This window comes from Metopolophium dirhodum, chromosome 9 (genome assembly GCF_019925205.1).
Source record: "Metopolophium dirhodum isolate CAU chromosome 9, ASM1992520v1, whole genome shotgun sequence".
Classification (NCBI taxonomy): Eukaryota; Metazoa; Arthropoda; class Insecta; order Hemiptera; family Aphididae; genus Metopolophium; species Metopolophium dirhodum.
This window is the reverse complement of record NC_083568.1, coordinates 18,796,021-18,820,875: the sequence shown is the minus strand read 5'-3', so window position 1 is coordinate 18,820,875 and position 24,855 is coordinate 18,796,021. Positions and strand designations below refer to the sequence as shown.

At 27.4% G+C, this 24,855-nt stretch overlaps 4 protein-coding genes across 4 annotated transcripts; 2 read left to right on the top strand and 2 right to left on the bottom strand.

Annotated features, from left to right (window-relative positions):
* Nucleotides 1-1,420: 1,420 nt before the first annotated feature.
* On the bottom strand, nt 1,421-4,428 carry LOC132952954 (E3 ubiquitin-protein ligase parkin). Its single transcript, XM_061025479.1, has 8 exons — nt 3,422-4,428; nt 2,967-3,323; nt 2,759-2,898; nt 2,508-2,706; nt 2,093-2,230; nt 1,910-2,026; nt 1,745-1,829; nt 1,421-1,684 (listed from the first exon to the last, which is right to left on the bottom strand). Exons 1-8 carry the CDS (start codon nt 3,617-3,619, stop codon nt 1,581-1,583), a joined length of 1,338 nt encoding a protein of 445 aa, XP_060881462.1. The 5' UTR covers nt 3,620-4,428; the 3' UTR covers nt 1,421-1,580.
* Nucleotides 4,429-5,815: 1,387 nt separating this feature from the next.
* LOC132952955 (dehydrodolichyl diphosphate synthase complex subunit nus1) lies at nt 5,816-7,977 on the top strand. Its single transcript, XM_061025480.1, has 4 exons — nt 5,816-6,314; nt 7,167-7,289; nt 7,422-7,659; nt 7,750-7,977. Exons 1-4 carry the CDS (start codon nt 6,011-6,013, stop codon nt 7,838-7,840), a joined length of 756 nt encoding a protein of 251 aa, XP_060881463.1. The 5' UTR covers nt 5,816-6,010; the 3' UTR covers nt 7,841-7,977.
* Nucleotides 7,978-9,143: 1,166 nt separating this feature from the next.
* On the bottom strand, nt 9,144-13,731 carry LOC132952953 (arginine/serine-rich protein PNISR-like). Its single transcript, XM_061025478.1, has 12 exons — nt 13,099-13,731; nt 12,794-12,982; nt 12,519-12,728; nt 12,236-12,447; nt 12,064-12,178; nt 11,831-11,985; nt 11,451-11,609; nt 11,229-11,331; nt 11,025-11,069; nt 10,657-10,763; nt 10,385-10,562; nt 9,144-10,045 (listed from the first exon to the last, which is right to left on the bottom strand). Exons 2-12 carry the CDS (start codon nt 12,879-12,881, stop codon nt 9,558-9,560), a joined length of 1,860 nt encoding a protein of 619 aa, XP_060881461.1. The 5' UTR covers nt 12,882-12,982; nt 13,099-13,731; the 3' UTR covers nt 9,144-9,557.
* Nucleotides 13,732-14,109: 378 nt separating this feature from the next.
* On the top strand, nt 14,110-23,182 carry LOC132952952 (DNA polymerase zeta catalytic subunit). The gene is made up of 26 exons (XM_061025477.1): nt 14,110-14,783; nt 14,918-15,110; nt 15,178-15,271; nt 15,392-15,534; nt 16,509-16,585; nt 16,665-16,843; nt 17,113-17,212; nt 17,509-17,665; nt 17,758-17,874; nt 17,936-18,581; nt 18,657-18,797; nt 18,859-18,994; nt 19,060-19,211; nt 19,392-19,580; nt 19,638-19,756; nt 20,403-20,544; nt 20,643-20,773; nt 20,851-20,964; nt 21,061-21,232; nt 21,305-21,448; nt 21,513-21,761; nt 21,837-21,950; nt 22,051-22,241; nt 22,325-22,552; nt 22,614-22,842; nt 22,914-23,182. The coding sequence occupies exons 1-26, from the start codon at nt 14,627-14,629 to the stop codon at nt 23,055-23,057; spliced, it is 4,458 nt and encodes a 1,485-aa protein (XP_060881460.1). The 5' UTR covers nt 14,110-14,626; the 3' UTR covers nt 23,058-23,182.
* The last annotated feature ends 1,673 nt before the right edge of the window (nt 23,183-24,855 follow it).

Below are 24,855 nucleotides of genomic sequence, written 5' to 3'. Positions count from 1 at the left end.
AACAGTTAATATTCTCATGGCTGTCGAGTAGTTATTGTGCTGATGGTGGTCAATTTTTAGTTAAAAGAAATTGAGATTGAACTCGTTTGAAAAGTTTGATCTTACCTAAATGATTAGATTCCAAACTAATAACTTTCCGTAATCCGTAATCTAAGATTAATCTAACAAGGAACAATATAGATATAGAGCGATTAAACAATGTATTGAGTTGAATTCAGTTGTATGACCTCGAATAAATCTTAAAATCCTTAGTGCCTTGCAGGAAATATAATCTATATGGGATCTAAAGGATAAAGTTATGAGCATAATATGAATCCTAGATCTTTAGTCTCTATGACCCACTTTAGAGGTGTCCCGTTGAGAGTATGATATTGTAATATAAAAAAGTTCTAGATTTGGAAAAGGACATAACTTTACATTTATCTTCATTGAGTTAGGCTAAAACATTTTACACTAGATTATAAAAGTATTTAATGACAAATGAAGGACAATTGTTGAAGATACCCTAGCAAATAGCTTAGTATCGTCAAAGTAAAATACAATAAGAGGGAAAATTTGGAAAAACTACCTATTAATAAAAAAGTTAAGTAATAAGGGAGATAAGTGCCTTGGGGAACCTCGAATATTACCTTGAACATTTTGGATGAAACACCAAATATCCATCTATTTGTTAGGTATAAGTTGAACCATGATTAGAGAGGATCTCCAATTTCTAATTTATCAAGAATGTGAGTTATCGAAATATTGCGAGTGTGTGTTAAAAATTATGATTTATAATTTAGTATTTTTATGAATTGTCACATATTTTTGAAACGTAAATAGTCTTAAAATGGAAATTTTACAAAAAAATCCATTAGGTAATTACATATATATTATAATAAAAAAGTTTATACATATACTCTGTGTAAGTTAAGAAACGTAGTTGGTGGCGACCAGTTTTTGTCGGACGGCAGTCAGGCAATACACATTTGTCACTCCCACTCAGTCAATTATCTATATACTTGCGTCTTGCCGTGTAATATTGCCACGTCCTTGCACACATCGGCCGCCAACTACGTTTCTCAACTTGATCAGAGTATAGGTATGTTATCTTTATTTAATAACTTTTTAAGTCGGAAAATTAATTTATATTTTAACTAGGAAAATATTGTTATTCAAAAACGTAATTTTAATTACATTATAAATTGAAATATAATTTAGTGGTTGATGTAGAGCGACATCTCACTATCTTTCAACTTTCAGCAGTGGTTGATAGCATAGAAATATTTTATGATGGACTGTCGACTGAAACAATATTGTATGGAGGTTTGGTTAGGTTATATTATCATAATTGTAAATAATATTATATGAAATAAGTTGTATTTGGTTAATATTATGGTCCATGAATAAAGATAATAGTAATAAATAGACCATGACAAAATAGATGTACACATTTTTATTAGATAATTCACAATATTGGATACAGAAAAAAAGGTTAGGCACTAAGACGCCTTTTATGAAAATAATATTGTATAACAAAAAAAAGCTAAGAGAATTAACTTAAATATACATACAAATACTGAAAAACTGAATACAATGTATTAACTGAACCAATGGCTCCCCATACACTCCCTTGTCCATTCTGTCTGACACAACCAACACCATGGAAATGAACACCGTGTACATACCATGTGCATACAACCTCCTTAAAAATAATAAAGGAAACAATATAACATATAAAATACTCAAATAATATAATATCTACCATCTCGTTCAGTGGCCGTACGACATTTTGGACAAGGTTTTGTAGAAACTTTGATCTTTACTTTGCTTGCGTCATCCCATTTAGACTAAAATATTGATAGTTTAATTATTTTTATTGAGTATATAAGATATTATTATTATTAATCAATATTGTATATTTGTATACCTGTGAAACTAGCTTAGGGTCAACTGAATAACCAGTAATATCAATGATTAATTGTTCTTCTTTTGGAAGACATTCACCAATATGATAACCTTGGAGACATTTCTTACAAAACACATACTAAAATTTAGAAAACACTTCACTTTAGAATCCTTTCTAAATGAAAATTCCTGTAAACAGTATTACCCCGCATCCATTAATACAAGACACTTTGTCACAGTCATCATCAACAAGTATACCTGCACCACAATTGGGTTGAGGACATAAAACACCACCATTCTTAAGCACATATTCTTCAGTTGCAAACCTTTCATACATTTCAAACTAATAAATATGTAAAAACTTTAGAAAATTTAATGTGACATAATAACATAATATGTATATTCTGTGTATGACAATGGCAAAGTCATGAATATGATATAAGTAAATGATTCGTTATTAATTATAATAGCATTTAAAAATACAATAAATAAACATTTAGGCTATAGATATATGAATATTTGGGCATTATCAAAAAAAGATTAATTCTCATACTTCTCGTTTGATTTTGCCATTGATATATCAATCCATATTACATTGTTAGATGCTTAATGATACTTACATGATCTTTGCTTAACACTTTAAAATGATAGGGCTGGTTAATTAAACTATTAGGGCAACCAGCTGGGCATGGTAATGTGTAACCAATATTATTGTCGAATACAAATCTTCTCTCTCTGAGTCTACTAACTGCATACTCACAAAAACATTCTAAGCAAGTTACATGGCCATCATCACATGGATATACAAATACTTTTGATCTATAAAAACATACAATAAGTCATTACCTTAGAAACAATAAAATAATATTACCTGACATCAGTACAAGCTAGACATTGAATATCATGCAAGTTATTTCTAATTAAATGTAGTGCCACTGCTTCATCATTTTCACCTTTGGTAACATGTTCAGAACATTTGAAATAAAACTCTGACCACCCTACCTCCCCATCCTTAGAAAATTAACAATTACAAAATAATAACAAATCAATGGCATAAAATTAAACTTAAAATTACATACTGTACATTGAGATATCTCACAATGTCCTGTAATTCTTTTAGGTTTGAGCACATCATTCCAGTTTTTTGGGTCACCGTCCACAGTAAATGCACCACTCTTACATTTGAAACATCTCACACGAATTTTGCCAACGGTTGTATTGGCACAAGGTGAAGTGCAGTACACATAAAAGTTTACAGCTGCACGTTTTGTATCATCAAACTCTTCGTCTTCTTCTATGCATGTAGATACACGTGGCTTGCGTTTAAACGACCTGCGTCTGGACTTAACAGCATGTAACACAGTCTGTTCTGCTAGATTATACTCTTCCAATAATTCCGAATCTTGTAGTTCCTTGCCGGCAAATATGATCATCAACTACGAGAGAAACAGCATAAGCCGCGAGTGGAAGAAAAAAAAAGGATATGCAGCAATATAATATATGACATAATGAGTATAATGAGTTGCAAGCAAACCTCTTCGGGGGTCATGCCCAACTTGGGGGCGACAAACTCTTTGACGTCTCGGACTTCCCATTTCGGGTCCAGTCCCACAGGCACAACAGTGCCGGTATTGGTCTTAACAAATATTAACAGCGAATTCGTGATGCGCCGAGAGAATATCGTGTCTAGAACACGGCGGATGAAATTCAATAAGCAATCCAACATATACATCACGTACTCGGTTTACGAACAATAATTTATCATCATTAAAATATATTTTGTATTAATATTAATAACAATAATATTGAGAATCGAGATTTGAGGTAAAAAATAAATATTGTCAATGGTAACAAATTGCGAACGGTCGCTATCATGATTTATTATTTTTAAACGGTCAAACCGCGGGGTCATGCGATAACAGACATGGCGACAACGTTGGGTCGGAAACTATTAATTGCCTTCAGTCTTTTTTAACCGATTGCCGCCGAATTTACTTGTTGATCCGTGACCCGTGGTTTGTTTAACTTTAAATGCTTGTATTTAAATTTTAAATGTATGTATCTTTAATAGTCTTTAACTACTATTTAAAGTATTTTGACCCGGCCAACAACTTTTTACCGATATTTGAGGACATAAACATAAAAAAAAATGAAAAAATTCATATGCCAATAGCTGTACATTTATACCACTGATTCCCTTATTGAGAGTCTAATAATTGTTGTACTAATTAGCCCCAATTTTCTACGAGAAGTCGAGAAAACAACACAAAATAGTGGTTGATGGTTGAAGTTTATTGACTGCTCCACAAAGTGATGATAGCCACTAAAAAACTCTTGCATAATCGTAATACCAATAAATACGAATGGCGGACATTTCCTCCCCGGCTGTTTTCGGCGTGGTAGGACAATTTTTTACAAACTGTATCATTTTAATGTCTGAATTTTTAGCCAATTGTACCTATTGATTATTTTTTGTTTGTACAATCTTGTTTTATTTTTATGTCGGATTTTTCGGCCAGCTGTATTGTATTATATTATATTAATTAGACAATCTTTTATTTAAAATTATATTTTTTTACTTAACTTGTTTTGAAATATTATTTATTATTTTCTTATTGAAATTAAGATTAAAGTTTTTTAGTTAACGTACAGTTAATACAAAAATAAAAATAAATAAATATGAACAGAAGCTAAAAAATATGTGTGATAAATAATAATTTTATATTCGAAGGGAAATAATCAAAATTAAAAAAAAAAAAAAACGGGGGGGGGGAAATGTCCGCATCAAAAATGTATCGAAGGGAAATGTCCTACTATGCCGAAAATAGCTGCGGGCAAAATGTCCGGATAACAATAAATACATAGCTCCGCTCAGAATCTAAACACTAGAATAATATGAATATTATCTATTAGGTATGGATAAATATCTAATAATAATTAAATAAACTTACGTTGAATGTATTATATAATAAATCAAAGTTACCTACCTATAATAAATTAAACTACATGACTTCTTAGTACTTATTGTATATTATATTTCTATAAATCACTTTTAATGGATCAATACCATGATATTAGGTACCTATTATATTATACCTAACCTACCTATTATTATAAGGCAGACTATATAATAGGGTATTTAGAGTATCTAATATATGTAAACGTTATTTAAATTTTCATAAATTGCTAAATGTATATTTTAATAGTAGTAATAAGAATTTATGATAATTATTATGATTTATAATAATTCTCGATTAACGCGAGAAATAAAAAAAAAATATATCAATAATAGACTACATTGTGTAATAAAATAATTTATACGACTATAATATAAATAATAAATATAATTTAGGTATGTACTATGTGCTAAACCTTATGATAATCCCACACAGCATTTGGAAATTATAATGTTCTCACAGTCCCACCTATATAGCTTCCCAGGTCCAAAATATTTTAGAAGCATTATAATTTCCTTATTACTGTCTATAGTCTTGAATACCTACTTGAGTCTTAAATAACATCAGCAAATATTATTATTTTTCAACTTTAAGTTATCTTCACATAAAATAGTAGAGAGGTTCCATACTTTCATAGCTATATCGTATATACAAAGGTTCGTAAGTATACATTATTTTTAAAAAAAATTGTAATGTCAAACACTATTTATGTTTTGACACACTATTTTGAATTTTTTACTTCATATTTTATACATGAAAATCTTAGACTGAACGAGTCAGTGGCGTAACCAGGGGGGTGTTTTGCGAATAAGTAATTACCACGATTTTTACAATCTTAAATCGTAATAATTAATAATTTTGATGTTTTCAAAAACGCTTAAGTAGTACGCCAAGTAATAAAAACCTACCTTGTTGACGTGGTTACACTGTAACCTTGGTCTTAAACTTTTATCATTGACAACTCGGAAAAAAATTCATAGATAATGGTTTATCACGTTCAACATTGAACATCAACAAAACTGCGGCTTTTTTGTTGCAAAGAACCGCGATTTATAATTTTGATTTATATTTATTTTTTTATTTTAGTCCGGGTTCAGATGCCGCGATGAAAGTAGGCTATACAGACGGCCATTATCTCTTTTAATATTATTGAAAAAAAATTAAAAATGAGCAACCTTTTAATTTACAGAACGCTGTTAATTAAATTCGCGTTTTCGTCGTTACTAATTTTCTTGCACTTTCTGTACGCGTTGTATTCGTGGCTCGTCGACCAGACGATATTCAAACAGCCGGATCCTTGGCAGAATCGTTCCATCAACGGATACAAGAAGTACCGGTTGAAAAAGTTGCCCAACCATCTCGTGGTGTCTGTATGCCAGGAGGAAGTTTTCTACGAATATCTGGCCAAGTTGCTTGCCTGGGCGTTGTTCCTAGAAGTACCTGTTGTCAGCTTTTATCACAACGAAAACGGTAACGTGTTAAAATTGAACCTACAGTTTTTTTTTCATGAGTGATGCCAATGATGTAGCTAGTCTATGATTGTTAGATCCAAGGGGCCAACACCAGTGTTTAAATACTTTTTCATGAATTATATACTGATTTAATAATATTTTAAATACTTTCCATCAACAAGTATTTTGAGTAAATTTTAAATTTTGTTTTACTATATTGAATACTTTCCTTCAAATATTTTCCATATTTGGAATTGTAAAAAAAAATTCTTATATTTTTGTATAACATGCCACTGCTAGTTCGACAAGTAATAAATTCACATCTACTAATTTTGAACTACAAATGTTTTTGAAATGTAATGTGAAATATTAATTTAAATTTATCTTAAATATAATAAAACTTTCATCGATAAAAATGTGTTTATGTTGATGACTAATTTAAATTTGAATAAATTAATAAATAATATAGTAAGTATAACTACAAATTTCCATATAGTATGTACCTACCTACCTACTAAAATGAATTAATAACTATTTATAAATACCGAATAATTTAAATTGAATTATAAAAATGTACTGAAATGTATGATAAAACAAAATATACTTAAATACATTACAATAAAGTATTTTCTTACAACACTGGTCAGCAAACATAAATTGCACCGCTTGCTCTATTCAAAATAACAATTGTAAATAATATTAAAATATGTACCTAATTATGAAAATTAATCTTGTATCCACCCTTCCACTCATGTTGGCCTTAGATCGGTGCCCCCGAATAGCTTAGCCTGTGACATAAGTGTACAATACTACAATGTATATGTAACCTTATACATAGTCATATTGAAATTACTGATTTATTTTTTTGTAGGTATATCTCCAGAAGAATTATTTTTTGCATTTAGAGATCAGTACAGTAGTTTGTTGACAAAAGTCAATTGGGGATTAGAATTCAATGATAACATCAAATTCGAATCAAAAAAATGTATTAATGGTAAATATTATTATTGAATAATGCTTTATATATTATGTTGCAAGTTTTTTGGATAAATTGTTATTAACAATTCCATGGAATTTATTATTCAAACAAATAGTACAACAACTATATATATTTTTATACTTCAAGGATATAAATGGGAACCAAGAATTGAAGTCAACATATTGACATCTAAACATTCTAAATTACAATTAGTTAACGCCTTGCGAACTGTGTGTAGTACAGAAGAAGAATTCTCAGACACTTTAGTCGAGTTTGCGATTAATAAAACATTCCCCATGGTTGAACCGGATTTGGTCGTAATCTGTGGAAAGTCATGTACAACATTTGGTTTATTACCTTGGCACACTCGTGTTACTGAATTTTTGTGAGTTAAATAATTAGACATTTTAAATTGAGTTAGAACACGCATGCTGTTGCATAATCACACATTAATTATTCTGTTTTTGGATTCTAGAACATTGAAAACACATTACAATGTTACATTTTTAAAGTTTTACAAATTATTGGAACAATACAGCAGAAATGAACAAAGATTTGGAAAATGAAGTCTTTGTTAGATTTTGATAACTACATTTAAGTGTAAATAATAGTTTATTTTGTTCGTCAATTGTGAAAACATTGTTATTTAAAGGATATTTGTTTCCTAATAAATTATTTATTAAAATCAAATCAAATTTATGTACGAATATGTTTCCAGATATCATTGAAATGGTTGAAGATAAGCAAAACATGTATATAAACTGCACTGAAATAGTTATATTTATTAACCTATAACTCTTAAATAAATATGTTCAAATTTGTCGATATATATAAATTAGGGTGGTCCTTATTCTTTATTTAGGATTTCTCCCTTCCCCCCCCCCCCTTAAAAGGTTTAACTACAAAAAAAGTTTCATGCAAATTCTTTAATTTTAACCAGTGCCACAAAAGCTTTAGTTATAAAGATAGAAAATTTTAAATATTATACATATCTTTGATATTTTTACACATAACTCTAGGAAAAAAAAATGTTTCAAAAAATGTATTAAGACACAAATAATAGAAAACTAAGTTTACTACAATTTGTTTCATACATAATAATAATAATTTAAAAATATTTTACTTTTTCAAATATTTTAATTGTAAGGTTAAAAAAAAAATAATCTTCAAATTCAGATATTTTCAACTTAACATACAAATAATTTTCCAAATATTTGGAATAAATAAATAGTTCCATATAATAAGGGGTAACCTGAACATTTTGCAATTTTTTTCCTTCATTTAACCTAACCCTTATATATTATATAGATATAATGTAATTCAGGGCTCAAAAGATTTGAGATTAAAAACATTCTAGGTTTTAACATATTTTATTGAGCAAAGCTTTTTTTTTACGCATCTCCCTTATACTTTGCCCCTTCCAGATAAGGCCTATAATTAGATCGATAAAAATTTAAACTAGCTAAAAAAAAACTGTTTAACTAATACACTTTTAGACTTAATGAGGTGAATAAATTAGTCCCAGTGGCAGTTTACCATTACAGAAATTGATCAATAATTATTATTTGTTTTACCAATTAAGTAATCCTGAATAAAATATTAGCAATGTTCTGAAAAATGATAAGTTTATTTATTTTGGTTATTGTGTATTATAGATTATAACTGATATAATAACCTAATGTAGATTAACTTTTAGATTGACAATTTATTAAGTGATAAAGTTAATAAAATATATACAATTTATAACATAAAAATAATTATAGTTATATTATCAAGTTCTAATCTGAATCAGTAGAAAATAAATAATAAAATGTGTGTTACTGTAATAGTGACATTTTGCACAGAAATAAAAATATGGTTATTCTCAACAAAAAATTAAAAGAGCACGATAAAGTTACCGATTTATTTGTTAAAAATTTTATGTATATAGGTAATATTACTTATTTTTAATAAATAAATGAATTATAGATTTACTATTTATCTTATTTACTATAAGATGTGTTGCATACATTTTGGATTTATAAAATAAATTTTAATTTAATGATTAAGATTAGAACATAAGTTTTTAATTATAATTTAATATTGATAAATACTTAAATAAAAAAAAATAAGTGTTATATATGTTTTAGGTCTAATTGAACATTTTAATAAATGTATGAATGTAAGAACTAAACCTAAAATTATAATAAAAAAAAGTGGTAACATATAATTAATTGAATGAGTAATATCAATAAAATAATAATTAAGAATTTTAATCTCTTAAAATAACATTTGACCAGAAAATTATCGTCTATACCGGTGTTTATTAGTTTTTGATTCATTTGAACTAGAAGAACTATTTCGTTTGCATTTATACTTTTTGGAATATGAATGACGTGATAGTGGCGATCGACTTCGTCTTGATCTAAAACTATGTGGAGATCTTCTATAATATCTTGAATGTGACCTACTACTATGTATTGAACGCGATCTACTTTTATTTCTAGATCGCGATCTTCGTTTTATTTTTACACCATCTTTTAAAATTTTTTTGTTCGAAGATCTTGACCGAACTTTGTTGCTTTTTTTATAGTTATATATTTTACTGTTATTATTATCGCTCTTCATACTATTACTACTACTGCTTGACAAACTAGAACTAAACGATCTTTTGGAATTAGATTTATTTTTCTTTTGTCCATTTTTAATATCCAAATCATTATGTAATTCATTTTTGACTATATCATGACTCTTGTCAATCTTTTGGTTAGATCCTACATCTTCATTATTCCCTGAAATACAAGATTAGAGTAATTCATTATTCTAAAATATTCCTAAAATCAATGAATTCAATACTAAAATTAATATGGTTAAAAATATATTAATTTATTAATATGTTTATCACATAATTTAGGTATAATAGTTTATAGGCTATACAATATACTTGGTATTGATATTAACAAAAAAAAAACAAAACACATCCCATTTATTAAATAATAGTTAATTATTTAAAAACAAAAATCTTATTTATTTATTTAACTTATTTTTAACTCTGGAATATTGAATACTAAACTACAAACTTGTTCAATATACACAATTTTTTTTATTAAACTAATGAAACATAATTTTACCTTTTGTCCGAATGTTTTCCACTACCTGACTACCAATATCACTAATTTCATCACTCATCTTGACACTGTTATCAAATTTAGACCTCACAAGTTTTTCCTTATCTTCTAGCTGATCCAATTCTTTAAGTATCCTTGCTTCAATATTACTGAACTCACGTTGGCGTTTCAATATTCTTTCCTAAATATGATATAAATTATAAATTTTTTTTCAATTATGTTTGAAGATCAAAAATGAAATCAATCAATTGAAACAAATTAAACCTATTATTTACTTGAATAGCTTCATCAGAATCTTGTTTTAGTTGCTTATGTCCAGATGAGTGCTGTTCTTCATCGCTTTCATCCGATGACTCAGATTCTGAACCATAAACTCCGAGCCCTTTAGTAAATTTTTTATTTATAACAAGTTAATTACAAACAAAATGTATTTGTAGATGATATATAACATAAAAATATTGGTTTAAATTAAAACGATATAAATAGTACAAATTAGCAATATATAATTATTGATTTGATTTATGGATGATTGTCTATAACTTCACAATAAGTATATTTAAACTCAGATTCAAGTAATGAAATAGCACATTGATGTAAAATTGTATATTAAACAGTAAGTTATATAATAATTTCAAAAACTTACCTAGCTTACCAGCTAATGATGTTTGGCTTTGATTTCCTTGAATATCTGTTATATGGCATAATGTAATTTTGATAATACATTTAAAAATATATAAATATAAAATAAATATACCTAATAATTTATTCATATATATAATTATTTACGTACTTACACTATCAAACTATTTTATGAACAGAATTATAATTCATTATTGATATATATTACCTGTTTGTACAGTAGTTTTTAGCACCTTTTTAACTATACTTAACATCATATCATTAGTAACATCCATTAATAATTTTGTTAGAATTTTTCGTAGACTTAACATCTGAAATAATTTAATTCCAATAGATTTATTACTATAAATATTTTAACATAAAAGTATAAGAAACAATAAGCTAAAAATTATTTTTTTTGAATATAAGTAAATGTTAAAAACTGTATTACCGTATCTTCCCAGATTTGAGCTTTAGTCTTACGTGGAATGAGAGGAGAAGGATCATTCTGCATAAACTCAGTTTTTCTGGGTTCATTGTTGTAATCGGAAGACACATGTTCAATATCATCATCGACCATTTCAGTTTCATGATCAAAGTTAATTAGTGACTAAAAAAAACATAATTATCAAAATATTTTTTATAATACTGTCGAGTTGTGAATCGCGATAACTCTAAGTTGTAGAGGGATAAAAATTTACTTTGAGATATCTAAATAATTTATAAAGGAAAAATGTTTTAGGGGAATAAAACGCAATTCAAGATTTTTTAGTTATTGCAACTCGACTGAGATAAAAACTTGTAACAAAATTAATAAAAAATGTTTTATACATTGGGCAATTCTTGAATAAAATTTTCATTTATTGAAATAGAATAATCAGATTCTCCAAATGATTGTTTTTGTTCAATTTTACGTCGTTTTTCCCTTTCCATTTTTTCAAGTCCTTCCCGAATCCAAGCAGGCAATTGCTTTCTTTTTGCCGTATCTGATTATAAATTATAAACAAAAAATGATATTTTTTTGTTGCAGATTTAGCATTATAATAATATAAAATCATACTTACCAATAAATGATGAATCTTGAGTTCTATCATCCACTTTGAAAATTACATTAAGTTTATTCCACTGATCTGATTCAGAAGGTGGTGGAACTGTAGTATTAGGCCCTGCCCAATAATTCTAAAATAGTATAAATAAGTAAAAATAATTGGTATTATTTAAATGTTAAAAACTTACATTAGGTGGATATGGTGTGTCTAGTGTCATCATTGGGAAAGATGGAGGTGGTTCGGATAATATAGGAGGTACAAACGATGGTCTAATTGAATTAACTGACTCTATAATTGGTGCTTTAGTTGGTGGAGCTGTTGAAGTAGATGCCCAATTCCAATTTAATTGTTGTTGCTGAGTCCATGTATTCCAAGTTCTTGGTTTTTCAATATTATTTCCTAGAAAATAAGTGTAATAAAAATATTACTTGTGGGTAAAAATATTCCCACTAGTTTGGTAAATTACTAACTTGTAACAGGACTGGCAATATTATGATCACTAAACATTTTATTTGTTACTGCTGCTACATTTGAAAGATTCTGAGATACTACATCTATATGTTGACCAACTTTGTGCAAACTTTGTTCAGAAAGCGGGATCTTTACTTGTTGTCCAGGGGATATAGCGGGTGAAGTTTCTTTCATTTTTATCCATTGTTGAGCCAAACTTGCCCAATCCACTAGAAGATATAATTTTGTCTTAAATCTAACCTTTACAGCACTGTTTACTGTTGATAATATGTACCTTGTACGTTGGTCATGTTTTTATAAAATGTTGGATTCATCCATTGGTTTCCATAAGCCAGGTTTGATGACGATGGATCTAACCACATTACCACAACAGCTATTGAAATCGAGTGCTCAAGACAATGGTGTTAAGTTCTAATTTCAAAGCTGAATGTTTTATAGTTAGTGAAGTATCAAAACTGTATACCTGTGAACATTTTAAACATAAACAAGAATTAGTACGATTTTTACTATGTCATACGAGAACAACAAGAGCAATTTTAACCTCGCCTTAATCTAACCAAATTAAAAATGTATAATTACCGAATAGCCAAAAATGTTGTCGTCGGCTGTCAATTAAGTAAACAATGATGCACCGTGGTACATGTCGTCTGGTACAGTACTGTTTCGATTGTTCGACTTAGAATTAGGTCAGTTGAACTTTATTCAAGTTACAATTGGTTTAGTCGATACGTCACAATGTGTATGTGCGCTATAGCGTAAGTAGAGCACTAAACATAACTAATACTACTATGTACTAAGTAGTAAGTAGTTTGCTTTACCTAATTATATAGTTGTTAGTAATTCAAGTAGGTATACTAATATTCAGGTATACATTATTCAAGAAGTTAACATAAGTTGTAGACATACTTCATGGACATAATATTACAAAAGAAATATTTATAATACACAGAATAGATTTTATAGTACGTGATATGTGCAATATACGGTACTTAAGGCCTTAGATCATATTATAGGTACGAATGGTATGTTGGGGGCAGTCTGTTGTCCGACTGACTCACTGAGCAGTGAGCACCACAATTTAAGATAATACTATCTTAGTTCATGCTGAGCACTCAAAAATCTGTTTAATTTGTTGGAATATCAGTTGTGGATCCATGAATATAACAAAAATGTAAAATTTTAATCTGTGATAACACGATTTATTATCTTAAACCGTGATAGTGAATACTACGGACAGTACGGACTACTACACTGGACTGGAAACGTCAAGGGAGGCGGGTGATGGTGGCCGGGCCGCTTAGTGTCCGCGAAAGAGGTGTAGAAAGGGGAAATAGTACGCGAGCGTATCTAGCGCAGCCTGGCTTACCACAGGCATACTACCCATTCGGCATTCCGTCAAACGATATTATGTGGTTTTATTTGGCGAGAATAAATTTGGTAAATGGTTTTTCATTAAAGTATAGATGGCGCCAGATTCGCTCATGTACGATTTCCCATCGTACAACTTACTCTCTCGCGGACACTAAGCGGCTCGGCGGTAAACGTCTCGTTCCCAGTCCAGTGTAGTAGTCCGTAGTGAAATACAAGTTTTACCCCGAGATCACGAATTAAGATATACAGACTAACAGGTCGATGCCGAACGAGAGCTTATCAGGTGAAGACGGAAGTTTCCAAAAATCCAGAATGACTTATAGCGCTTTTTGCCACAGTGGCGTTTAATGAACTAAGACAGTGCTACCATCTATTAAGATTTATAATTTCACGTATCTTTATCGTAAAAATTATCATCATGTTAATTTCCCGCCATGTTTATTGCGATACTCTATGGTCGTAATCATAAAAAATTAGTTAAGTATAGAGAATTCTTCCTCCAGTTCTTGGACTTTCAAAAATAATCGTGTAGCGTACTTACTACTTTGTACTTTGTAGGTACTTCAGCAGTTGAGTGCTCTTAAGCAATCGTCAACAGAATTCAGCGTTACTTATTAGTTATTTATCGATTTTGAAATGCTGATTATTACACCAAGTATCTACTTTGAGGAATTTAAGGGATTTTTGTTCCATTAAAATATATCATAATAACAAATACTGAAATATCTATTCAACTATGGAGAACACTAATATTGTTCAAAACGTGAGTTTAGTCACAATAGACCATTACATGAGTAATCCTGCTGGCGGTTTCGATTCTCTGTACTCTGAGTTTTGGGGAACACAGATACTTAAAGTTCCCGTTCTTAGGGTGTTCGGATGTACGCCTAACGGTAATTATGAGGATAATGTGTTTAAAATAAAAAATGTATGCTAAAAATTTATTTTGGTTTATATTTGATATAATAATATTTTTGAGTGCTGGATAAATTGTAAAAAAAGTTATTACTTATTGTTCAATGTTTAGGTGAAAAGTGCTGTCTACACGTGCATGGTGTCTTTCCTTATATATTTATTCCATTAGAAGAATCGTATGAAACTAAGAATCAAGAGATCTTATACAATTTTGGAAATAGTCTAGATAAAGCGTTGAGCCTGGCTATTGGATCCACAAATTCAAAATCTAAACATATTCATAATATTATTACAGTATGTGGAAAGTAAGTGCAATAATTCTTCTAATAAGCCCCCACTTATGTATTTCAAAAATGTATTTAATGTTTATAGATCATTTTATGGCTATCATACTGAGAACACAAAATTTTTAAAAATTCTCTTCTACAACCCATATTCAGCAAAAATTGCTGTTGATTTATTACAAGTAAATATAAAATAATATATTTGTATAATTTTAGTATCTCATATACATTATATTTTATACTTAGCAGTAAGACAAAATAGTTTTTCCTGGACATTGCAATATGTGTATTTTTATTTTTAGAAAGGAGCAGTTTGTAATACAATATTTCAGCCTCACGAAGCACATATACCGTATCATTTACAGTTTATGATAGATTATAATCTTCATGGAATGAATTACATAAAACTGTCTGCTGTCAAGTATAGGAATTATGTAGAACAAGGGTAAGTTGGGTAAAAAAAAATTTTGTTGGTAAATTTTTTTTTAAACTGTAGTAGTTATTATACTGTTTTTACCATTAGGTTTAGTATTGATTTTTTAATATCAATCATCATTTTAAAATCTTAAGGTAATATATTATTATACAATATGTCCCAAAAGTCCCATACCACCCTCCGTGGAAAATCAATATATTTAAATGCGGTTTTATTTACAGTAATAAGTATAGAAATTCTGATTGAATATCATAATGTTCAATTTATAGATACTTTATACAATTATAATAAACCATTGTTCAATGCTATCAACAGATTAATGTCTCGATTTTAGGAAACAGGTAAAATTGCGTTATCCTCATGTTACAATAATGTTGCAAATACTTTTTTTCTTAATTTTTTTTTGTGATTAATCGCACAAATAATAAATAATTTTTTGACTGTTTAAGCCAATTATTAAAGAATGCGAATCATATTTTGCTAATACCGTTTGCAAATGTAACATAATACAACTATTATTCTTAGAAATTCAAAATAATAGTTAGCTCTAACTTGGTCAATTTTCATTAAATTTCATTATTATTTTTTTGAACTGTTTTAAAAAATACGATTAATAAAATGGCTATCTTTTAGAAATTTAAAAAACTTATGCCTAAAAAAAATTTTTGAATTTTTGATAAACAAAAATATTGTATATTATGCTATTCAATCAGAATTTCCATACTTAATACTGTTAAAAAAAGGCATTTAAATATATTGATTTTCCACAGCGATACTAAGGGTGATACGAGACTTTTGAGACACACTGTATACTAGGTAAAAAATTGAGATTAATAAAACTTCTATTTATTTTAATTGAAAATATTTTAAATATTTAAAAAATATTTATAAAATTCAAACACTAATTAGTTGGTTTTTATTAAATAGAAGTTTCTCTTAATTTTTTTTTATTCTTTCATTTATTTATATGTTTATATTCTTAGGCTTTCCAAAACTAGTCGATGTACTAATGAAATGGATGTGCAAGCTATCGACATCTTAAACCCTATATTGATTAATGGTATCAACATTTTTTTTTTCTTCTGAAACATTTTTTCTTCTATTTATTTTTTTGGTTCGATTTATTATTAATTTTTTAGGAGAATTAGAAAATTCTGGTTTAGTCAATATTCGGGAACAAATAAATAAACTATCTACAGACTTGAACATAACAAGAAAAGGACTTGAAGTATTCAGTGGAGAAAGGAAATTAACTGTTCCATCAAATACAGAAATTGAATTTGGAATTGAATTAAAAAAGAAAATAAAAGAAATAAAAGTAATTGTCTTATGTTTTATATAATTTACTGTTAATTTTAATTATTATTTTTAATTACTTTTATTCTCTTGAAACATTTTCAATCTATCTCAGTTAAATATAAATATTAATTAATTTCAAAATAACATTTGGGGGATTTTAGAGCAGCATAAATTGGTGTACATAAATTTAATTTCAACCTTAATATTTCTATTAAAAATTTTCATAGTGGTTGCTGTATACATTTGTTTTTATACTTATGTGTCATTTAAAACATTTATGTTTTGCAGAAAAAAAATGTAATAAAAAAGACATTGACAGAGCTAGAAATATCTGTGAATGAAGAGCTAGTAATTAATTTATCACAAGTTTTCCAGTCTCAAACCTCTTGTAAGTTATAAATTATATATTTTTTTAAACCTTTAAAATATGTATTAATATTTAATATATTCTTTGTTGTGTGTATTATTAGTGAGTATACCCAACTTTTCCACAAATCACCATACTAGATAATAATATATAATTTGTTGTTTTAAATATTAATTATATCAATGCTTAAGAAGAACACACGGCATTTTATATTTGAAATACTGTAACTATCAAATATTTGCATGTTTTCCTATTTTATTTTATATTTTCTATCAATGATAAATTAACTGATTTTTAACTATACTTTTATAATATAGGGGATAGTCAAAGTATTGATTTAATGAATTTATTAATGAAGGAAACAATTGCTTCTAAAAATGAAGATAGTATACTCTGTCACAACATTTCAAATGAAGATGGAAACGATTCTGAAAATGAAGAATTTTCTGTATCTATGATGCAATTAAATGAAAAGTACTTTACATTTTATCTACTACTTAACAACATTATTATATTAATAATTATTAATTACGATTCATTATAAATTGCTATTTTTTATGTTATAGTTTATCTCAAAATGCAGAAAATACTAATATTTCAAATCAAACTCAGATAAATGATTTATTAATTAAGTCTAATTTTAATGTGGATAATTTCAGTTTACATTCATCCGATAATGATCAGTAAATACCAGTTTATAATATTATTAAACTATAATTATATAGAATATTGTAAATTTTTCAGAACATTTATGGTAAAAAATAATAATGAAGAAACAAACAGTAGTCAAACAAGTGATATGTTTCGTAGTTCTAATAGTTCTATTGAAATATATGACAATAACACATTTAATTATGTATCTTTCACTGATGTTGATGATAATACTAGTATTTCAAGAACATTGTGGACATTAAGTTTTAAACCTCCTTCATATAATGATTCTCTAAATTTCATTGATACATTTAAAAACACTCGATACAATAAACAATTTCAATTTCAAAATAATAATGTCATCGAAAATATTAGAAAGGATTTATTATCATTAAGTTTTCCCATTATTAACGATATACGTTTTTTTGCTTCTGAGAGTAGTATAATTTTAGAACCATTAAAGCAACCACCATCATATTTATTGGCTTTGAAATGGTTAGACACGCGTTATTCAAAATATAAACGTAAAAAAAAAAATACAGACAGTAATATATGTAAGGGTCTTATAACTCCAGATTCACTTTCAAAATCGATACTATTGAAAAAAATCAATCGTGTAACACCAAACTCTAGTCAAAACAAATTCTATACCTCTTCACCATACACACCAATGCAAGTAGTGAATAAATGCTTGAAATCAAAAAGAAAACTTAGCACTCTTTTTCTGGATTCATTAAACGTGAGAAAATATACAAAACTATAATCCAAATAAAGTTATTAAAAGTTATTAATATATAAAATGATATTTTTGTAGGCAGATGCAAGTAATGATTCAAGAACAGAATTTTTCAATTCAATTAGAACTACCAACAGTTCAGATAGCAATATTTTAGATGGAATACATATTGGTCAAAGTTCCCACAACTTTTGTATTGATACAGATATTACAAAAAATGTATTTAATTTTTATTAATGCATTGAATTATAATTAAAAGTATGACTAATTTTTTTTTTAGAGCGACAATCTTACTATTATAACAATGGAATTACATACACAAACTAGAATTAATATGAATCCAGATCCAGAATATGATTGTATACAAGGCATTTTTTATACTATTTTCAATATGTCTGAAAATTCTTCAAGAACAGGTAAATATATCAATTTGAAAGGTGAACTTATATTTCAATATATTTTTTACATTTCAATTTATCAGGTTCTATTTTGGTGAATCAAATAAATAACAACTATAATGGTTTTTCAAATTTTAAACCAAAGATAATTGTTTGTAATGATGAAATTGAGTTAGTGAATACATTTTTTCAGTTGGTAAATAATTGGGATCCTGAAGTTATTTGTGGCTATGAAGTGAGCATAATTAAGAATATAATAATATACTCTATAGAATATTTTTTATTTGACAACTTATTTTTAATAATTTGATAAACAGTGCATCAAAACACAATGTATCAAAACATTTTGTTTTATGTAGCTTGAATTGAGAAAACTGATTAACCAATAACATTATTGTTTTGTTACTAATGTTAGATTGAAATGCATTCATGGGGTTATTTGAGAGAAAGATGTCGTCACTTAGGACGTAATATGAATAAAGAACTATCTAGACTTACTACAGAAAATGAACAAAGCTCCGAGTATAATGAAGAAATTACAAATTCTGAATTGAAAATTAAAGGACGAATCGTTCTTGATGTTTGGAGATTACTGAGACATGAAGTTAAACAATTTCATTCAAGTTGTTGAAACATATTTTAAGTAACTTTTTTGTTTTAGTTGGCAGTTCAAAGTTATACATTTGAAAATATGGTATACCTTATACTACATCAAAGAGTACCCAATTATTCTTATCACACACTCTCGTTTTGGTGGGATCATAATACTCTTTTATACAGGTAATAGCTATATACTTCTTGAAAGTTAAGTTATCTTAAACAATATTATAAATATAACAATACAATTATTATTGGTTTTTTATATTTATAATATGTATAAAATATTAATGTACAAAAACCTAATATTTCAGAAAGTCTTATTAAAATAATCAATCCATAATTGAAAATATTTTCAATGCATGATAGTGAAATACAGAAAGTTGAATAAAAAAAAAATTTAAAAACATCAAAAATTCCCCTAATATTCACTAATGTTTACCAAATATGTAAAGTTATCAAATATTACAATTAGGTAAAATTATGTTAACACAATAAAATCCATTCCTCACTTGTCTTATATCTTGTACTTAAAATATAAACATAAGTCATATTGAATATGTTTTTAAATTGATTAAGTAGGTAATAAAATACTATATTATGACAATAATGAGTCATAAAAATGATTTATTCCATAAAAGATGTTGACTATAAGATATTTTTGATGGTTAAATTACTTTAATTACTTTACTTATTTATTTTTGTACATAGTATTAATGACTTATGATTCGGTGTTACACTGGTTGAAGGAATCTGACAAGATGTAAGAAATCTTGACTTCCACCTCTCAACAGTTTTTATGTGATTAATTGTTATGTATTATACTTAGATGGTTGACTATGGATTATTATCTGTTCAAAGTTGAGAGCACAATAAATATTTTGCAACAACTAGATATAATTGGTCGAACAAGTGAACTTGCAAAATTATTTGGCATACAATTTTATGAAGTACTGTCGAGAGGTTCACAAGTAAGTAATTGTTCTTATTTTGACTTTATGGTTTAAAATTGTACTATTATGATAACTTAAAAGTATAACATTAAAACATTAATTTATGCATTTTTTAGTTTAGAGTAGAATCAATGATGTTACGTTTAGCCAAAAATAAGAACTATGTTGCTGTTTCACCAAGTATAAAACAAAGAGCTGAAATGAATGCAGCTCAAAGTGTACCATTAATAATGGAACCAGAATCAAAGTAACAATTCCATTCCATACAATTTTTTTTTATAACTTTATATTTATTAAAATATGTATATTTTTGGAAATATCAAGATTTTATACAGATCCGGTCATAGTATTAGATTTTCAAAGCTTATACCCTTCTATTATTATAGCTTATAACTACTGTTTTTCAACATGCTTAGGAAATATTGATCTTCTTGGAAAGTTAGTAAAATATTTAATATTAAATTTAAATATATTCAGATTTTCCATACTTGTGAATTGTTATAAATTTTATTAACTGCCATTCAATATATATAGAACAGAAGTATTTAAATTTGGCTGTACTAAGTTAAATGTACCTTTTCAAACCTTACTCAAATTAACTGATGATATAACAATTTCTCCTTCTGGAGTTGCATTTGTTAAGAAAAATATATGTAAAGGCATTCTACCATCCATGTTACAAGAAATATTAGACACCAGAATAATGGTAAACAATGATGATAAAAATGTGCTTGTTATATTTGTTTATTTACTTACTTTCATTAAACTATTTATTTAGGTAAAAAATTTGATGAAAGTACAAAAAAATAATAAACATCTATATAAGATATTAAACGCCCAACAACTTGGCTTAAAATTAATTGCCAATGTTACATATGGATATACTTCGGCAAATTTTTCTGGAAGAATGCCATGTATTGAGGTACCAATTAAAAAAAATAATATGTGTTATTGTTTTAGTTTTAAAAGTTAATTTGGATATTTAGGTTGGTGATAGTGTCGTAAGCAAAGGACGTGAAACTTTAGAAAGAGCTATAGCTTTAATTCAATCAACAAAAAAATGGAATGCTAAAGTTATCTATGGTGACACTGATTCTATATTTGTGTTATTACAAGGTCGGTCTAAAGAAGAGGCATTTAAAATTGGTAATGAAATGGCTGACATTGTCACTAAAGATAATCCTATACCCATAAAGTTGAAATTTGAAAAAGTATACCTTCCCTGTATTTTGCAAGTGAGTTTTCATATCTTTAGTACCTATAAATAGTCAAATATTATTTTGTTATTAATTTCATGTTATGAAATGTAGACAAAAAAAAGGTATTGTGGATATATGTATGAAAATATTGAACAAAAAAAACCTAAGTATGAAGCTAAAGGCATCGAAACTGTACGCCGTGATGGTTGTCCTGCAGTGTCAAAGGTATTTTATTTTTGAAATAAAATAATTGGAATATCATCAAAGCTTTAAACCTAATTAATTTACTTTCATCACATCGTATGAGCTATTTCTATTTATTTAGATTTTAGAAAAAAGTCTATGTATTTTATTTGAAACAAAAGATATTGCAGCAGTAAAATGTTATATTGATAAACAGTTCAAAAAAATTTTCAAAGGCAATGTAAATATCCAAGATTTTCTCTTTGCTAAAGAATATAGAGGGCGCAATAATTATAGGCCAGGTGCATGCGTACCTGCTTTGGAATTGGCTAAGTAAATTTTTATAGATATTTTAATAATTAATGTATGTAATATCACTGTAAAATATTTATAAATATAAACTGATTTTATTTAAGACAATGGACAACAGTAGATAGACGTGCTGAACCACGAGTAAAAGAACGTGTTCCATACCTTATTGTAGCCGGACCAAAAGGTTTACCATTAATAAAACTTGTGCGGTCACCAAAACATTTTATTTCAGACAAATCTGCTCGAATAAATGCAGAATACTATATCACAAGAGCAATAATACCGCCACTTCAAAGATGTTTTTCTTTGCTCAATGTTGATATAAACAAATGGTAATTATTACAATAAACAAATCATTGATGAAAAATTATTTTGATAATATACTTATTTCAGGTATTCAGAATTACCCCGTAAATATAACTTTCATTTTCCGGATATTACTACAACAACAAATCGTAAACAAACATTATCTCAATATTTTTTTTCACAAAATTGTATTTTATGTAGTAAATTATCACAGCATGGTTTCTGTGAACAATGTCAACAAAATCCTCAGTATTTAATTGTACAGCTTAATCATTTATTATCAAAATGGACTAAAAAACAAGATGATTTAGAAATGGTAAAAATCAAATAATTAAATATTTAAAAAAAAACTATTCAAACAATACCTTATATTATATGTTTAAACAGATCTGTCGATCATGCTGTGGAAGGAACTTTGAACTGAAGTGCAACTCTTTAAACTGTCAGATATATTATAGTGCTCAGCAAGCAGCAAAAGATATGCAACAGTATTCTTATATTAACAACATTAGGCAAAATTTGAGTTTATAGAATTTTTTTTGAATTTTTATTTAATACCTTTCTGTTTTCATATTTTCATATATTTATAATTGTTATTTCAAAAAATTAATGGTGCATTTACATGATATAATATAATATATTATTTATAGTTTTCAGTGGTGTATCCATATCAATTTTTTCTGATTACATTTTTATTATTTTCCTATTTAACACAAATTCTTGAAGTTTTCAAAATTCAGACTTTTAATTTCAATTACCATACTTACTTGATTAAAAATCAAGAAAGTAAAATGTAGAAAAATTATACAGTAAGAACTCACATTTAAAAAAGCAACCCAACTACAATCTCCAGATTAGCTAGGAGAAGTGCAGTTAAGATTTTCAGAACTTTATCCACAATCGTTAATTCACTACAAAGCTTTAAAGCTGCAGAAAAACATCAAAAAAAGCCCACTAAAATGTATTTATTTATTTTTAAGGTTCCGTAGTGAATTAACTATTAAAGATTAAGTTCTGAAAATCTTCATTGCACTTATCCTAACAAGACCCCAAACAACAAAATCCGCTCTCCGGTTTCGGAGATCTATTTCACTAAATGAAAATGAAAATGATTTTTTGTGGGGCTGTTCACACAGACGTTTTTCTAGATTCTAATTGTTATACTACTTGAGTGTGATATCAGTATATAAATTTCAAAAAAATTAAAAATCAAGAAAGTTTACATGCCGATCTCTGACTTGGGAAATGTTTTTTTTTATTTTCTAAAATACATTTTCCTGCAGCCGCCCACACCTTCCATTTTTGAGATTCTGAGCGAAGCGATGAATGTATTGATTTTACAATGATGTGTGTTTTTTTTTTCTTTTTGTGTCTGACATCACCTTTTAGGACTATAAAAGGGCTTGGATTTTCTTCAACAGTAACTTTTCTGATAGGAAAGTGAATCTAATTGGTACTTAAGGGGGTCAAAAGTAAAAATTTCACAGTAGTTTTCAAAATTGTCGGCGTATTAAAGGAAACCGGAATACAAAAGAAAACCTACACAATTGAGTATAAAAAACTATGCAACGTTGCCATTTTCTATTTTAAACTATATTATACAAAAATATTTATTTAAATAATAGTTTTAACATATCAAAAAAATAACATATTTCATAGTTAATAATATAGTCACATTTCATAAATGTATTTGATAATAATAATAATAATAATAGTTATGAAAATAATAAAATCAAAATATGGTACGAATTATAAAAATACTGCATGGTTTATAAGTCAAGAATACTATATAGTATGGGTGATCGAACACTGATATTATTTCTATAATAATTTTGGAATTGTATTAATTTTTAAATAAATTTAAATTTATTTTTTACTTTATTGCTCCGGAACTAATTTATTAATCGATAACATTGTCGATAAACTCGCGTAGTACTCAAGTACTCAAGTATTTGAGTAAATGTATTTAAATACTTTTTAAATACTTTTTGGTTTAAGTATTTGGAAAGTATTTTAAATACTGTCTTGGACATATTTGTATTTGAATATCAAATACTTTTGAAAATTCGAACAAATTATTCGTCGGTTGTCACTTTTTTTTTTTTTGAAAATTATTATACTATTTTATTTATAAATTATAAAAATATTTTTCTTTCATAATTGTTGGGAACTCCTGTCCCCTAGCTCTGTATATCCACATCATTTATATTTCATTAGGAACTGTTTAATTAGGTACCTATTATTAAAGAATTTCTATAATATAACAAGTTTTATTTATTTTCATTTTTCAGTTTACAATTGAAAGTGGTACAAAAAGTTTTAGTAATAC